General features: G+C 35.5%; 1 protein-coding gene and 1 long non-coding RNA gene across 2 annotated transcripts; both read right to left on the bottom strand.

Annotated features, from left to right (window-relative positions):
- Nucleotides 1-534: 534 nt before the first annotated feature.
- Nucleotides 535-17869, bottom strand: LOC107046447 (integral membrane protein DGCR2/IDD; the record flags this gene model as incomplete). Its single annotated transcript, XM_015269062.1, has 3 exons — nt 17407-17869; nt 16700-16848; nt 535-781 (listed from the first exon to the last, which is right to left on the bottom strand). Coding segments are annotated over exons 1-3 (460 nt in total), but the record flags the coding sequence as incomplete, so codon positions are not given.
- LOC107046448 lies at nt 6110-7621 on the bottom strand. The gene is made up of 2 exons (XR_001461559.1): nt 7526-7621; nt 6110-6217 (listed from the first exon to the last, which is right to left on the bottom strand). It is a non-coding gene; the product is annotated as an uncharacterized LOC107046448 (long non-coding RNA).
- Nucleotides 17870-18398: the final 529 nt, after the last annotated feature.

The following is an 18398-nucleotide window of genomic DNA, read 5'->3' as shown; positions in this document are numbered from 1 at the left end:
AACCTTGCGGCTGTGACCGACTTGCTACGCTGTACCGTACCGCATTTGCTCCCGCGAGAGACGGAGGAAACCACAGAAAACCTCCGTCGGTACAGTCGATTTCTCTGTTAGGAACCTTGCGCTGGTCCAGAGCCGAGGTGAGACGGACCCCACCAGAATCCGCCCCAGGCGAGCCCCTTAACCCCCTTTACCGGAAGTTAAGAGTCCCCCCCAGTCGGGATCCGAAGCTCAGCCTATCCTTTCGAGCACCCAAACCCTGTTTCCAGGAGTTAAAAAAACCCGATCAGACTGGGATTCGAACCCACGACCTCCTAGTGGCCAAGCCGAACTAATGATTTAGCGACCATTGGACGTCGGTTAGAAATTCAACTGAATTGTCTAGCGAATTCGTTGAATTTTTCTATTAAATTTTTTCGTGCGTGCAATGCACTTTCTCCTAAGAACATACCAATTAGACATTGGAATTGCATTTCATAGTTGAAAATATATAGTAGAAAGTGGTCTGTGTATGAAACATACTAAACCCAATCTCACCTCGAATTTTTCGTTGCCGAAGTCTGTGTATGAGGAAGAACAGAAGACTGAGAGATAGAATGGCTGTAAAACAGCTTGCGACCAGTCTCAATCCAAGATCGTAACTAGCAGTGGCATCGTTGCTCCCGTCTATTCCATCGGTTTTGTCGTTTGTCACTGAAGACAGTGTATTATCCAGACATATAAATTCGCAGCAAGGAGTGCCGTCCATCCTGAATGATTTGCAGTCTTGCTTCGACATTGGTTTCTAAAAATAGATTGTAGAAAGATGTGGTTAAATATTTTAATAAAGAAGAAGCGATTTTCTACCGATCATCCCAGGATTCTATGCAGGAAAACATTCAAGAATCAATAGGAAGATCTTCATCCCATCATGGTATCCCATCTTAATACTTTTCAATCCTGCCTTTCGAACTGTTATCGTGATTAGTCTCTTCACTCGAGGGGAATCCCCTTCCAGACGCCCAATTTTCACGCATGGTATAATCAAAGTTTGGAGTTCAAGTCGACTAAGGGGATCATTAATTTCATTGGATTTTGGAGCTCGAGGCCACCGTTATTGGGGTTCCACGCTATCACTCAGGGGCAACTCGATGCTCGGATTATATTTCTAAAGACGACATATTAATCACTAATCATTCAGCTTTCCGATTCTCAAGGATCGCCTACACGGAGAGAAATATTCAGGAAAAATGTGGCGCGAGCCACAAACGAATTATTATATTGAATTTCGATTAACGTATCTCGAATATTATCTATTGTCGTATTCGAGACAAATATCATCCTATCCTTGTTCCTCACGAAATTTCTGGACAATTCTCGAACCTTCCATAATTAAAGGTATATAAACCCTCGTATTCCCGAACAAAAGGTTCAGTGCGATTCAGTCCAATACCGAAACACGATGCAAACACGTCTCTTCAAATCTAAATACAAACGTTTTTATTCCACAACCACGAGGTCTTATTTCATGACCCGCACTTAACCGCCACAACTGGTGACCCCGACGTGATCGAACGAATAGTTTTTCCGCGTTTTGACCGCCTAAATAAAGATGTTTGTATTTAGATTTGAAGAGACGTGTTTACATCGTGTTTCGGTATCGGACTCAATCGGACTGAACCTTTTGGTAGGGAATACGAGGGTTTATATATACCTTTTATTATGGAAGGTTCGAGAATTGTCCAGAAATTTCATGACGAACAAGGATAGGATGATATTTGTCTCGAATACGAAAATAGAGAATATTCGAGGGGCGTTAATCGAAATTCGACATAATAATTCGTTTGTGGCTCACGCCACAAAAAATTACGGAACAATTACGGCAATTTTTACAGGAATGGAAGAGTAGAAATCTGAAATGTTCAGTGAATTCTCAGGTTCATCGCCGAACAAAGTACGAAATTGTCACGTAATTTTTCCCGAACAAGTAAAACCTGACAGAAACTTCCTGACTTATTATGCCTCCAAAATAAAAAATTCTTGAACGTCCAACAATTTTTATAAAGCTGGTGAGTTATTTCTGCGTTCTCTTCCGTAAAATTTCTCAATCGTTGCAGAAAAATTGGGGAACGACTTGTTGTCCCCACAGCGGTGAGTCATCAGATTAATAGTTAATTTTTACGGAACAAATTGTAGAATTTACGTGGCGATTCGTACACAATTTCAGTTTCTACTCACAGTCTTTATTGGATTTTACTTCGCTCGCGGATTACGTTTCAGAACTTAATTTTTTTTCTGGTAATTTTTATTGAATTTTTCTCTCCGTGTATTGACACTCGAATCATGAGCAAGGCTCTTCATATATTTCTGGTCAAACGCCATACATTTTTCAAAGAAAAATGTAAAATTCGACTGTTTCCCCGAGACTACTGTGAGTTTTTGAAATCGTGGGTCATTGAACGAGGATTTTTCTAATGTATGCATTAGGCAGGCCTACGGGAGAGGGAGAATGAATTTTAGGGTTCTGATTCCTGAAAAAGACGGCTAAAAAAATCCCCAGTCCATGCGAATTTTTTTGGATTTTTCAAATCAATTTTCATGTATCAATTTTTTATTATTCATCAATTTTTCCCATTTTGCAGTCGAGCCGAATAGGATTCTTGCAAATTGTAGTAATTACCAGTGGGACGAAGATCTGGATGGACTCCTGAAACAATTGGACAATCAAGAAAGCGATTGCGACTATGAATTCGATTCGCAGCCCAGCAAGGCGAAGAAAGTTTTTCGTCTGTCTCCGAACCTCACCGCCACTTTGGATCGACCAAAAGTCAGCGATCGTATGGCAGCACGTATCATAGCAGCCGCCCTCATAACAGCCGGGATCTTTCTAGATGACGTTCATCTGAGCCGAGAAATTATCTGTCGAAGTAGGGGGATTCAACGGAAGACTCTGAGTAATGCCATTAAAAATCGGGTTAAGAATGGATGTTCCAGTTTCACCACTGTTCATTGGGATGGCAAACAACTACCATCGATAGAGAACAAATGCGAAAAAATGGATCGACTCCCTGCTCTTATATCGGGCATTGAAGGGGATCAATTATTATACTTGGAGTTCCAAAACTAGAACGAGGAAGTGGTGAAGAGCAGGTAAATGCCATTTTCAAATGCCTGAAGGATTGGGAATATCTCGACGATATATGCGCCATGGCATTTGATACCACTGCTAGCAACACGGGCAGTACAAATGGTGCATGTGTCCTACTGGAGCAGTTATTGGGGAGGAATCTATTGCATCTTGCTTGTCGACATTATGTATTGGGACTACTGCTGAAATCTGCTTTTGAAGCGTCTATGGGGCCAACTTCTGGGCCAGATATTCTCATTTTCAAACGATTCCAAGGGCAATGGAAAAACATTGAGAAAGGAGAATTTTCACCAGGAGTCCAAGATGATGATGTAAAAGCAGCAGTCAGGAATGATGCAGAAAACGCCCTGGCATTTGCTTACTCACGATTGAAGGTACGTTATGAAGAAAAATTCACAATACTCAATCCAAGGAAAGAATTTTTTCAATCCATCGAAGAATTAAATTGACCTTTTCTCATTCATCTCTTAACAGATTGACAACATCAGGAAGGACTACAGAGAGTTTCTGGAACTGGTGGTGATGTTCTTGGGTGGAAATCTTCCAAATGGTAATCGATTCCAAGCGCTGGGTCTCATTCATTATGCTAGATGGCGAAGGCAATTTACTCGTTGAAAATATTCCTATTAAGAGATCAATTTCATATGACATTTTAGGAAATATCAGGTTTGAAGAGAATTTGTATAGTCCTCCTGTATCAGAAAAGTTCGTTCACAGCATCAAATGCAATTGAAGTTCCCAAAAACGATTTAGAACTATTGAAAAATAACTGATCATAGTTCTACGTTTTCACGAGTCTACAATACGATATTTGAGAAGTTTGGGAATCATCGGTATTTATCAGAAGAATTGATCGCTTTCTCTTCTTTCGATGAAAATTTGAGTGTAGAGTGCAAGGAAAAGATGTGCGAAGCTATAAGATCGTGTCCTGCACTCAAAAATGATCGAAAAAAGAGAAAACCAGGAATGAAAGATATCAAATTTATCAGAGAGGCGAGTTAGGATCAATTCGTAACTCAAAATACCGTTACCTTTAAGATTTTGAACCTCAAACAGGATTTCCTGAATGTCGACTCTACGAAATGGGAAAATTGTGAAGGTTATATTCAGGCTTCAAAAGTTGTGAGATCTGTTCTTCTTACAAATGATGTGGCTGAAAGAAGTGTGGCTCTCATGAGCGAATACAATACTTTGCTCACAAAAGATGAAGACAATAAGCAGGATGTGATGCAAGCGGTGAAAAAATTACGGGAGTTGACACCTGCTTGCACACGAGAACGCTTGAAGTTTTCATTAGAAAACTATTTGAACAAATCGATTGAAAATGTGAGTGATCTTCAATAATTCATCGAAAAAAGTCAATGCATCCAATGATTCCAATCTCATTTTCATTGCCATATTAAAATGAGGGCAAAAATATTAAACTCAACTTTTAAGCATTAGTCATAGACAGAAATTGTAAAAATAGTATAATGATAATTAGAAGTAAGCTATTTTTATCATTCAAGTTTTGTTGAAATCCTTGTAAACTAATTGATTCAATAATGTAAATTTTGCAAAGAAAATGTAAATAATTATGATATTTTTATGTTAGAAATAAAAACATGTTGAAAAGTGTCAAGCGTAATGAGGGGTAAATCCCTCCCCAGAAATGGTCAATGCAGTAGGCCAAAATTTGTTGCTAAAGTTCAGTTTCCGTGTTTATGACCGTTGTAAAAGCACCGGATAAGTCTAGCACCTGCACCTACATGAAAATTGATGAATTTTGTTTTGTATTTTTCTCGGCATTGAATTCGCTTAAAAATTTTCCTTCTTCTTTGCATGATAGTACGATAATTCAACAATTATATAATCGAATCGATAAAGAAAATGCACAGTCCATAAGTGTCCTACGCATCTTTGAAAACTTCCAAATCCTGCGGAAAATTGAATTTTCAATTCTGCGTATTCTTTGCCTTTCTGCTAGTAAGTTTACGGAAATTGATGCCAAGAAGTGGAGTTATTGAGTTACAAAAAATCATTATTACATTTGGACACTGCGAGACGTGTAAAATTCCATGAGAAATAAAACTTCGTGGAGCACAGCTTAAGAATGTTTTTAAAAATCTGTAAAAATTCAGATGGGCTGCTGATTTTTTTTTAGCTATCTTTAGAGGAATCGGAACCATAAAATTCATTCCCTTTCTCTCTTAGGCCTGCCTAGTATGCATCCATATGAAAAGGGCCCACTTTGTTGTATTTACTGTTTAAGATATTCACGTTTTTCTCTTCACAACTCCCAGTTGAATCGATGTTATATCATTTTTGCTTCCGAATGGAAGCATTGTAATCATTCAAATTTAAGTCATGGATTTTTCGTGTTATATCGCCCATTATGATCCAAAAAGTACAGAAATGCGATTTTTAGACCGTGTCCGTATGTATGGGTGTATGTGCGTGTATATGTAAACAAATTTTTCTTCGATTATTTGCTAATGAATCAATGGAATTGAATCTTTTTTTCTCAAATGTAGGTATCGTTGAGCCCTATCTATCGCTATTAATTAAAATCAAATTCATTTATTAATTGTTAAAATTTTGGAATTTTTTCAAACTCAGTTTTTTTCACGATAACTAAAAGAAATTTCTCTGAAATCATTGAATGATTGCTTAACAAATTTGTTTGGGTGTCCTTTTGACCGAGTTCGAAGATGAAGCAAGTATGAAAAAATCATCCCAGGTAGAAATTATGACTTGAATTTGGGTAGCTGCTAGGTTGCAGTGACGGCCACAGCCCAACAGCTAGGTAGCGGCGTTAGGCAGACACTATCTGAATCGGTTACGCTGAATAGCGCTGTGGATGGATTGCGCGGCAACCTTTCAGTGCATGGTTTCGTGCGTCTAGATGCTAGGTTGCTGTAGTAGGGTACTACAATGCCGCATAACTTTTCATATTGGTATGGATCTTTTCGAATTGAGGGTGCAAAGTATATATTGAATAATCAGTTTTATTAAATTTCATTTTATTTACAAAAATTATACAAATATTACATAGAAGAATTTCCTTACATTCACATCCTTCTCAAATTGCAGCGAGTCCAGTCATGGGGCCTTCTGAAATAACAATAAATTTCCTGAGCCATTACTGGTAAAATTACTATAGAAATGTGAAACGCCAAAGATCAATATTTACACAGAGAGTGATTATTTTTCATACGATTTTCCATAAACGAAGAAAAAATAATTACAATTGTGGACGAGATAGGAGATTGTTCAGTCTCATAATTAACATTCGAGGATAATCTCCTCAAATTCCTCATAATACAGAACATAAATTCAGACATCTATATTAAATCTATCAAAGGACATTAGAATTATATGAAATAATTCATTTCGTGTTTTGGACCCATACTATTGAAAATTATGCAACTTTGAAGTGTTACACGTATGAAAAAAATTCAATAGAAAACCTAGTGAATTCGTTAGAAAATTTAATTGGACTTCTATAGGGATTCTATGGAGGTTCTCTAGGACCTCTATTGACATTCTATTGAAAAATTCTATTTGTTTTTTGCGACGAAACTGTTCGATATTTAGAAGAGGGAAGTCAATAGATATTGAATCTCTGTTGGAAATTTTGTGATAAGATTTTTCCTATCAAAATCATTGGGCAAAAATTTTCTACGTTTTTTGGTTGTTTTTTGTTTTATTTTGCGATATAGGATCTGAATGGAAAAAACTCAGAAAATCTGTACTCAATAATTTTGAGGGAAAAAATCTAATGAGAAAATCTCAAACAGAAATTCAAAATTTATTAACTTTTCTCTTTTGAGTATCCAATACAATCGGATATAGAATTTTCTAATGAATTCGGTAAGTTTTCTATTGATTTTTCTATACGTTTATTTTTTGAAAGATGAAAGTCGACAGATGTTGGTTTCCCTATACAAATTATTCTGTTTTGATTTTCTGTTCAAGAATTGTCCAGCTTGGATAATTTCTCTCTATAAAATATTTTCTTTTCAAAGTGTATAGTGGAAAATAAGTGGAAAAGAATTTATACAAAAAAAAATTATTACTTTTTGCAGAACTGGCACACAAAACAAATAGAATTTTGACAGAACTCTAGAAGAACTTTTATAGAATTCCAATAGAAATTTTGGAGAAGGCTGTAGAGATAGCGTCAAGTTGTTCCATGAAATTTTTTTACATCATTGTTCATATTATTCAACATCTGTTGTGATGAATAGTACATTACGCAACTAGTGCGGAAAGCATTAGGTGATGCGCATGCGCGTCATGCGTTATTTCGGGTTTTAGTTGAGTGTGGGTAGGCTCTCGAAACCCGCTACTTTCCAGTTGACTATAGTCAACTGAAACCCACGCGGTTACACGCACGTATCATATAAAATATTTTATTACCTTGACATCCACCGCAAAGAGACTTGCTCGTTCTACGTCGTATTATGTAGGGCTCCATCGATACAGTCTGGGGCGGATCGGCAGGCTCCTAATCATTCTCAGAGATAGATCTTCTTGTCATGAATTAATGTGTTGAGAGATTCATGGAGCATCGCTGGAGTTGATCTCATCCGGACCTATGAGCACAATTCGGATTTTATATTTCACATAATCAAGTGGAAGATTGATTGTTGATGAGGTGACCATTGTATATCGAGAAGCTTTTGAGAAACTGTTTTCTACATATCATTGATGAAATAATTGTACACCGCTAAACATAAAAAATATTTTGGTAATGGGATAGAAGAGAGACAGAGAGAGTAAGCTCAGAGTGGAGGACGCCATTGAGAGGTTATTGAAGCTTTCTAAACTATTTTCAACGGATATTTAGGTACTATTATTCAAAAACTCAAAGTACTTACTGTAATCGATATCCCATATATTCCTGATATACACACCACATGATAAAAAATCTCTCAGATCTCAAACACGGTTCCATAAATGATGAAAACAAACGCTCTCTAAATGACGCTGGTCAAATGGGGAAACATACTGTCAACCCCCAACCGTAAGGGCCTAACGCTCGTTCGGACCGCTAAGGCTTCCCGACGTTACACGATCTTTGCCGAAGAACAGACTTTGAATGATTCACGGATTTATATGAAAAATACTGACTAAAAAAACTCGAAAAATGTTGGTCAAGCAAATAAGTTTGAATATTTAATTCTACAAGAATCATCTCTTCTTGATTTATCATTGGTATCAATCATTTTTCGAATCATAAAGACACAGTATTCCAGTTTGTGTTTTATAATGCTGCGGAATTCTTCAGGACCTTTCACCTACAATTTTTCCATTCGGATTACTTCTTTTCTGATCTTAGTTTCATAATTCTATGAACATATATCTCTCAAATTCAAATTTTTCACAGTGATAATTTGGCTACAAATTGATGAAAGTCAATTTATATAAAATATTTTTTTCGTTTGATTAACCCCTCACGTACAGGACCTTTCTAATACCAAGTCTACCACACACTCAATACTCTTCGCATCCCATATTTTCTGTTGAATGAGAAATTATAAATAAAATATATAATTGAAGCTATAGTATTCACCTCCCCAATGGTATTAGTCCGATTGTATTATGTGCCATAGTTTCGGAAATATTCGATTTTGAAAAGAGCCGTGCGTTTTTGCATAGGTCGGTATGACATACCGAGCTCGTACGTGAGGGGTTAATTATCTTAAGATATGAATGACAATTATTTTACTCCGAACTTCAAGCAACGATGAAACTGTTTCGACTAATATGGGTTTATGAATTGATTATACATACAAGGATCTTTTCTTGACGAAATGGTGACACCTGTTCATCTTCAAATGTATTTTTTAGTAAACAATTTAGTTGACATTTTTCTCACAATTCGCTTATTACTGACTTGATTCAAGAATGAATAACGAATACCTGGATAAAAATCGGAATGACTGATAGTAAAATTGGGTGGTGCCAGATGGTATGACCGTTGTGGTCTTTTACCTACCCGTCCCAGTACCTACGCGGTACCCCAGTCTAATTCCCTACCCACACTTGCCTCTAAGCTAACTTATATCTAACTCCACATGCACTGGGTTCGTTTTCCGACGATGAAAAAATCTTTCATCACCGGGACTCGAACCTGCGCTACTGGGACGCTTTGGTTTATAGGGCCAGCACGCTGACGACGAGCCCAAAGACGTCCTCATGAATGACTGATAGTATATGATTGGCTAGTTATTTACATACAAGTTTATTTTTAATTATCCAATTCATTTCGGAAGGGCTCTCACCATTTCCATTAGGGATTTCCCATACTAATGTAATTCATAATTAAACAAAAATTGTACTTGTAACAAACCGAACTTTGTATGTACCTAGTTAATAAGTTCCATTCTATTTTTCTGCACAGAATACACGGAGAGAAACGTTCAGTAAAAATTACGGAACTCACAATTCGCTCACCGATTACGAAATCGACTCACAAAATTTATGTGACGGTATCGTAATTTTTTACAGGAGATTCAGATAAAAATTACGGAACGCTCTGGAAAAATTTCATGAGAGGTCTGTCAAATTTCCTATAACTATATTTTACTCCGGAATTACGGAAAAGATGCGTAATTTTTATTGAATATTTCTCTCCGTGTACTTTCAACAACCAATATTTTTGCGCATAATTCAATTTCTTCAAGAACTTTTTTGGCATATTCGTAAAAAATGACTCATTACAGATATAATTCAAGATTGAATAGAAAAATAATTTTAAGACAATCGAAATATCCAATAGTATTCAAGCTAACTATTAAAATTCTATCATTTGCGAGTGATTATTAAAATTCCATTGCATCATTGAAAATTTTGTTGGTTGTTCTATTGAGATATTTGCTCTTACAATTCCTTCACACTATTTTTTTACGTTTTTTATTTTATTTTTCTCCTCCAAATGAAAAAATAAAAAAAAATCAGCAATTTTAGCCAAGGCATTTTTACATCTATGTCATCGCAATGAGTGCTATAGAAAAATTCTATTCTCTCGGTTGCTCTCCATAAAATATTTGATAGTTAAAATATATAACGAAAAAAAACGAAATTTGTACCGGAACGAAATGGATAGCAATGCTCGGTTGTCGCTGGGAAGCCACAGCCTTAAGGGTATTATGGCGGGGTCCATAGCTGGAAAAAAAGCAGAGAATTCAATGAAAATTGCTGAACAGATTGTTCGATCCATTTGAAAGCCGTGTGCAAAATGTCAAGATCCCTACTTAAACAATAATAATGGGTATAATTTTTGAAGTTGCTACTTATACACGCGGTTGAATGGGACATCGGTAATTCTAGTGCTTTTCCTACGTTATTGATCTATCGATAACGTAGGAAATTCACAAAAATTACCGATGCCCCATTCAACTGCATGTATAAGTAGCAACTTCAAAAAATATTCCCATTATTATTGTTTAAGTAGGGGTCTTGACATTTTGCACACGGCTTTCAAATGGGTCGAATAATCTGTTCAGCAATTTTCATTGAATTCTCTGCTTTTTTTTGCAGCTATGGACCCCGCCATAATACCCTTGAGGCTGCATCTACGAAAGAGCTTGGCGTAGATATTTCACTGCACTGTAGCGACTCCCCGACATGTATAGTTAGATAAATGCAGAGGTTTTCGTATGCCGGGCTGAGTATCGGTAGCGACAGCCCAGCAAAGTGTCAAAAATGCATAACATTATAATGCCGCCTAGCCGCTGGGTTCAACCATGCAACTGTAAGACATTTCTACCTGGGGTATAGATGTCCATACGGATTGCGTATAGAAATTCTATAGGATTTCCGTATATAATATTCGGATATTTCTATACGAATTATTTCTATATATAAATTTTTACATAGATTTTTGTTTTCATACGAAAAATGTCCAAACGCTCCAGAGAAAAAAGTAGAGAAATGTCGCAACTTCATACGAAATGTTTCTATATATGTGGATTGTACATATAGAATCAAACCTATAGAAATCGTATAGAAATAATTTCTATAAAAAATATCCATATCGAAATAGCCGAATATCATATACGGAAATAGTACGGAACTTCTATACGCGATCCGTATAGAAAATTTCCATAGGATCTTTTCATACGTGAAGGGATATTTTGATTTTTTTTCAATTTGCAAAAATTCTGTATTTTTTGAAAATGAGAATTCCGGGGATATATTTGAATAGTATGCTTCAAATGAATTCAATCATAGCTTAAAATGATTGTTTTAATCCCATTAAGTCGAAGTTAAAAGATGATTACGATAGTTATATTGGTTGATTGGATTTTTATGATGATTCTTGAAAATTTCGAATTTTTCATGAATTTTCCTCAAAGTGAGGTATTTTTTTAATTTCAGCATTTCTGAACAATTACAGTTCAATTTAGATACATATTTCTCGTTATAAAAATGAGACCATATGAACTATTTACAGATGTTGTGGTAGCTTAGAACTATTAACAATACACTTCAGATTTTTATGGAAGATTTGAGAAGAAACTCGTTAATTACAGCAATAGAGTTGTTATCTAGTTTAATTAGGAATTTTCGTGCATAATATGGTGGATCAAAGTGAGCTTTCTGAGAGTTTCTTCAAATGTGATGTTTCAAATTCATTCAAGTATGTCCAAATAAAATTTTTCTATTAACATTTTATCGAAGGGTTAATGGGAGAGATTGAACCGTAAAAAATACAATTGTTTGTATAGGAGAAAGGGATAAAAAGAATAATGATGATGATAACATTCAACTAAATTGAAAATCTCACAAAGTTAGCGAAAAAGAAATGTTATTCAATTTCATCAAATGAATGTGCAAAATAACCATTCGAAAGCGTATTGTTAATTTATGAGCACAAATAACTCTACTATATGCAATACAAGAGCAATTTCCCACTTATTTCATCTTTGATCGCCATTTTTCACTTTATCAGAGTTGTTGTAATCGTCAAATGAGCGGAATATAATCAATATATAATTCAATTTAATTTATAATGAAGATAAACAACTTCAACGCCGCAAAAGGGGCCCTTTTTCATGTAGACTTTTATACATATTATTTGAACATTATACGTAGCCAGAAAACGAGTGTTACGAGACCTTGTCTCGTCCATGCTCTTCGTCGGAAGATCTTCCAACAAAAATAAAGGATCTGTCTGGGACGAATTTAAGATGTTCGTTTCGTCCGATCTTTCTCAGGCAAAGGTTCCTATGAGACGGATTCGAACAAATACGAACATTTGAAATCCATTCGAGAGAGATCATTCATTTTCTCTAAATGCTAATTCTCTTTGAATATTTAATGCCTAAAGGTGGTTAGGCGGTGTTGTGAGGCGAATTTGGAGAGAGAATTTCCGTAGTTCTCGGTAGCTTAACTGGGGAACACGGCTTCGAATCTCGGCTGGCCGGTGCGGGGATTTTTTCTATCTAAATTCTAATTCTCTTTGTTTAACGAATTTAAGATGCTTGTTTCGTCCGATATGTCTCAGACAAAGGTTCATATGAGACGGATTCGGACATCTAGCAACATCTGAAATTCGTCCGAGACAGATTCTCCCGATATTTTGCCTAAAACCACGCATTATCAAAATGATTCAACCTTAAACAGGATGTGTACAATCGGCATGTTTTATCATTCCACTGTTAATGATTCAGTAATTAATTATTACAGAATTATGATAGAATCAATAAAGCAGAGTCATTAGATTCAGCCTGATGGATTTATTGATGAGAGTAATTAATACCCCCTATTGAAATGGACTATGGAGTGGGAATGATACTAATGAGTGGAAGATAAATGAATTGAGAAAGTAAATTCATATTATATTCGAAATTCCATTGCATGTATTATCCCTTTTGTCCTTAATAAACATATATGATGAAATTGCTGTATGTCCATCGATGTTAACAAGTGATTACAAAGAATCAACGATAAAAAAAATATTCATTTCATTTTTGTGATTTGTATTGGAGAATATTTATCAGTCATTTCCTTGTAAAGTTATAACCTCGCGAGTTTTGCATATTCCCCCATTGTATGTGAGCGAATTTTAGCTGGATTCAATTCTGGTATTGGAGATTTAATAGACAATTCATAAAATTAAATTGAGAGACGAGTCATTTGGTTTTTTTGCTGTTCACACGGGAGCGTTCAGATATTGCGTCACGTGATTCGGGGGGGGGGGCTGCATTTCAACTGTGACAGCGGGAGAGGGGGTGTTTCTTAGATTGTGATGTCACACCATGTTTTTTTTTTTAATTTCAAACGTCAGGAATGCTTCTTTTCGCCATTTAGTCTGCAAGGCAGCGTTTCACAGACGTACAGCCGGCAAATGATAAAAAATATTCTTCTGGCCTAGTGACGAAAAGTACTATTTTTCACCCGTCCTTTCCACGAAAAGAAAATCGGACATCAACTTGGAAAGGAAGCTAAAGATAGCTGTATAAACCAACCGGGTTTGTGCTGAATAATAAAAAACAATAAGGCTAAAAATGTGAGGTTTATTATGCATATCTCTGCAGTGATGGCAGTTATTTCAACTGTGCGTTCTGTGCGAATTGCCGTCAACCGTCAAAGGGAACTTTTGGCAGTCACATGTAATATTGAAGACGACGAAGATGAAGAATGGAACGATGAAGCGTTCATTGATCAACATCTGTTCATACCAAAAAAAAAAGGGTTTTCAAAGGACCCTTCACTCATTTTAATAAAAATTCATTTGACTTGCCCATAAGACTAATTATTTGAAGAACTTTTTTTCTCCCAAGTATCCCAACGATTCGCAAACAAATTATTTTTCGAATGCTATGATAATAAGTTGACATATTCAGAAAGTATCAAAGCAAAAATTGATTATTTACGTGGTTGTTTTTTACACTAAAAAAAAAATACAAAATTGTTCTCTACATAAAGTAGGGGGGGAGGTCGTAAATTTTGTGACGTAATATGCAAGGGGGGTTCACGCTTGTGATGGTCTTGTGACGGAGGGAGGAGGGGGGGGGGTCTAAAATGTCCGAAAAAAGGGTGACGTAATATTTGAATGCTCCTACACGAAGATGATGGAATTATTTTGTTAAATATAGAACGAGCTTAAAAATGATGAAGGGTGAACAGGCCAATCGCTGGACGATGAAGGGGAATTTGAGTTTCGTGGTAGGATCAAAATAAAAGAATTACCTAAATGGGGATATGATGGCTTCCATACCTTCAAGAATGTTTTACATAACAGAAAAAAATTATTTGAAATGAAAATAACAAAACAAAGAAGAATTAAATTAAGAAATAGTTGAATGCAGCCGAAATCCCTAATTTCCGGACGACTGGGCCATATTTTTTTTATTGATGAAATGTCGATCAATAGAAAAAATAATTGATTACATGATTACACGAGTAATATTATTGAAAGGTGAAATAATCAGTACAATTTTTATTTTATTTATGCAATATTCAATGCAAGTTGAAATCGTCCAGAAATTGACCTGTTTACCCTATATGATATCTGTTTGTATCGCACGATACATGAGTTGTATGTAATAGAATTGACAATTTTCTATTTATTACGATTAAAACATTGCATATAAACATTTTTTTCTGTATAAAGGGTGCCCTTTAAACAGAAAAGAGCACCCTTTTTACCTTTAAAAAGTAACACTCCTAAACGAAATTTCAAGAGATGAAAGAGTGGCAAATTCTGCAAATTAATTCGGCGATAGTTAAAGAATATTAATTGATGAAGTTAAAATTGATTAATTGACGACGACGATGGGCTCCAAGTGTAGCGACTGGGGAAGAGGACGAGGAGGGTTCCTCTAAAACGGATATCAGCATCATTATAATTGCTTTGGATCGGCGAAAATAGATCAGAATCGATAGCCTCCGCCACCCTACTTATTTTTTTATATGAAAATTTTGTGAAAATAATTTTGATTATAACGAAGAATTGAATTCCAGCCCGGCAGTGGGGTCACTGGTCAATTTCATTCATTAATAACTCGTCGGTTATGCGCCCACATCACAAAGTTGAAGAGGAACTTTCGCCTCGAATTTTATTTTCTTTCAACCCTTAAAAATTTTGTCAAGAGTTTTGAGACACCCTGTACGCCATACGCATTAAGGGGAGACTACTATGAGTTTTAAAAGTCGCAGGCGATTGGAGTGAGGTTTCTCATACATTGAAGATCGATTATATATGTCTAAAAACGAATAATTAGTGCTAAAAAATTGATTGTTCATTGTTCGTTTCCCCCCACACGCTCAAAATGTAAATAGTCCAGGGCCTCTAACTTTTGAACTACAGAGGTTTCTTTTTTTTTGGAATTTTTTTGAAGACATGTGTGCAATAATAATTACGAATTAGTTTTTTGAAATTCGACTCCTACACAGCTAATTTCGTTTTTTTTTAAATAAAAATTGGCGCCATTCATTTAAAATAAGCAGAAAAATTTTCCTTAAAATATTTAAAATATATTCTCGATTCTTTCAGAAACATTTTTCAGGTTATTTTACATGAATGATGCAATTTTTTATTTAAAAAAATAATGAAATTAGCTGTGTAAGGATTGAATTTCAAAAATAATAATTCGTAATTGTTGTCGCACATATTTTTTCAAAAATTTTGAAAAAAAAGAAACCGCTGTAGCTCAAAAAATGGAGGCCCTGGACTATTTTCAACATTTTAAGCGTCTGTGGGGCAAACAAACAATAAAAAATTAATTGTTTTGCACTAATTATTCATATTTAGAAGTACATAATCGATCTTCAATGTATAAGAAATCGCATTCTAATAGCCCGCGACTTTTAAAACTCGTTGTAGTCTCCCTTTAAATGACGCGACGTTTTACGCAAAATCAACTTTTCGATTTATGTAAGAAATTGTAATGAGCCCGGAAGTAAAATTTTATCATTTTGTTAGTTCAGCTCTCTTCTATTCCTCCGTTTCAAAAATTGCATATATTGTAGATCAATATATGGGGCAAACATGAATAACCGTGATTACGGACATTTGAATAGATTATCAAATTACGCTAAATCTATAAATCCAAATAAATTGATGGAATTCCGTTAATAGTCTTGTTATGAAATAATTTGATTGATTACATTTGAGTACAAGAAACTTCTGAATAAATTAGTAAGAAATTCACGGAAAATTTATTTCTCAATAAATCTTTATGAAAAATGTCGAGTTCAATTGGGTTACAAAAATCTAATCAGTCATCTTCATCAGTCATCCTATGTAGAAGAATGTAGAGAATGTAGAGGAATCAGTTATAAATTGGCCTTATCTCTTCTATCAGTCGGAGCTTACCAATTAAAATGTAATAAAAAAACGTGAGTTGAGTATTAAATAATTATGATGTCATGAAGCTAAGAGAATTCCAAATGAATACTTCCATGATTTGACTGTTTGAATCGAGTTACTGAATTTTTGAGCTTGACATAATAATAACTACTTTTCATTTATGAAAATTTTGGGATGAAATTTCCCCTTAGCTCCGTAGAATACTCAATTTTCATGGAAATCAGGTTGAGGGTTTATTTACGCAAAACTAATCAAAAATTTTCCCTTACCTGCGGCAGAGTGCATATGACTTCCTTACACCACTTGGGATTCCCATTGTCGCAGATGCACACAGTGCAGGGCTCAGGTATGAACAAGTGGCCAGTTTCGTAAGTCCGTCCTTGCGAGTCTTTGCATACACCTCCACCATCAACTTGACCTGTTTTATCATCAAACTCTCCAATTGTTTTACCCAAATATAAAAACTTTCACAGGGATTGACCGTGTATTATAATAGTTGGAACAATGAAAAAAGATAACAAAATTTTATTACTATTCTACACTATACTATACTATTCAATACTATTCAATTATCCCATGATCTACATCCTCAATTGAGTTGACAACATGGAAATGAACAACATAAATAAGACATGTTATGTTTGTTAAAATATCCTTTTGCTTCTTCACATTAAAATTAGCATACCATCAGAAATGGTCAAATGAAATGAAACAGTTCTCAGTTACTAACAAACAATAAATTAAGATCAACAAGACTCAATAAAACAACAACAAACAATTAAGATCAACAAACTCAAGACTGTGGGAGTGAGTGTCACAGAGCTTAATGCCCTATTTTCAATATATAGAAATTGGGATGAAAGTCCTTCTCAAATAAATCGTCGAAATTCCCATATTTAACGTTTTCAAGAAAGGTAAATTATTCAACAACAATAGTCGTTTAAATGTTTACGTGGAAATCTTCTGTCTTACTAACCATTGAGATGCAAAGTGAGCGTAAGGACTGCATAGCTGAGGAGGTCACCACTTCTATATCTCATTCTCGGTTTGTTACCTCATCATATCCCTTCGTTGTCTCGTTCTCACTACTGTACACACAGACAGTGATCCCTTTCAGCAATTGCAATGATCTTTTTATTTGTTAGTGATAGTAAACCAGCCAAGATGACTGATCAGTCATTTTGAGTTTCACTTTTGCAGCCTTCTGCTGCTATGTGTCAATTGTACAACATATTCACCTGAAGATCGAGGGGGCAATCGAGTCCTCGACATCAGGGGGCTATTTTGTAATTAGAGGCGATTGTTTAATTGATACACTGAGGAGAGCAAGGGGCGCTAGTACTGATCCTCAGGTGAACTTATTTCCGTGGTACGCAGATTGCAGGCCAACCTAGACAACCAATTCTTGAATGAGCACAGTGGGACTTGCAGGAGTGATCGATTTGTAAACTGGGCAACTGGATGGCTGGTGTGTCAACTGAGAAGTTGAGGGGTGGCGGCATCTGCTGGAGTTCTGGGCGAATGGAATCGAGGTGCTGGTCGGTTATATAGAAATCTTAATAAATTTATTTAAATATTTTGTAAATATATTTTCCTTTCTCATGGGTTTTTATGTTACTTACAATTCCAAGAAGACTCAACATTCATGAGGTCCCTTTCATTAAATATTCCCAACAGCTGCATTTGTTAAATTCCTCAAGTATTTAGCGTATTGTCATATTACTATTTCCAAGCGTTATGAAATAAATTCCCCCCTGGCGATTGAGGTTCCATGGTAGATCCATGTTGTAGCATGGATGTAGCATGGATGTAGCATGGATGTGCATGGATGTCATTTTAAGGCGAAAAATGGGCCAAAAATGATTGGAATATAATCAAAAAATTATTTAAATGCTGATAGACAAACAATTGGTCCCAATTAATACCCATTAATAGGTTATTTTGTATAATTAGGAGAAATTATTGATG

This window comes from Diachasma alloeum, unplaced genomic scaffold, assembly GCF_001412515.2.
Source record: "Diachasma alloeum isolate Michigan unplaced genomic scaffold, Dall2.0 Dall_scaffold_01392, whole genome shotgun sequence".
In the NCBI taxonomy this organism is placed as follows: Eukaryota; Metazoa; Arthropoda; class Insecta; order Hymenoptera; family Braconidae; genus Diachasma; species Diachasma alloeum.
This window is presented reverse-complemented; position numbering and strand designations above follow the sequence as displayed.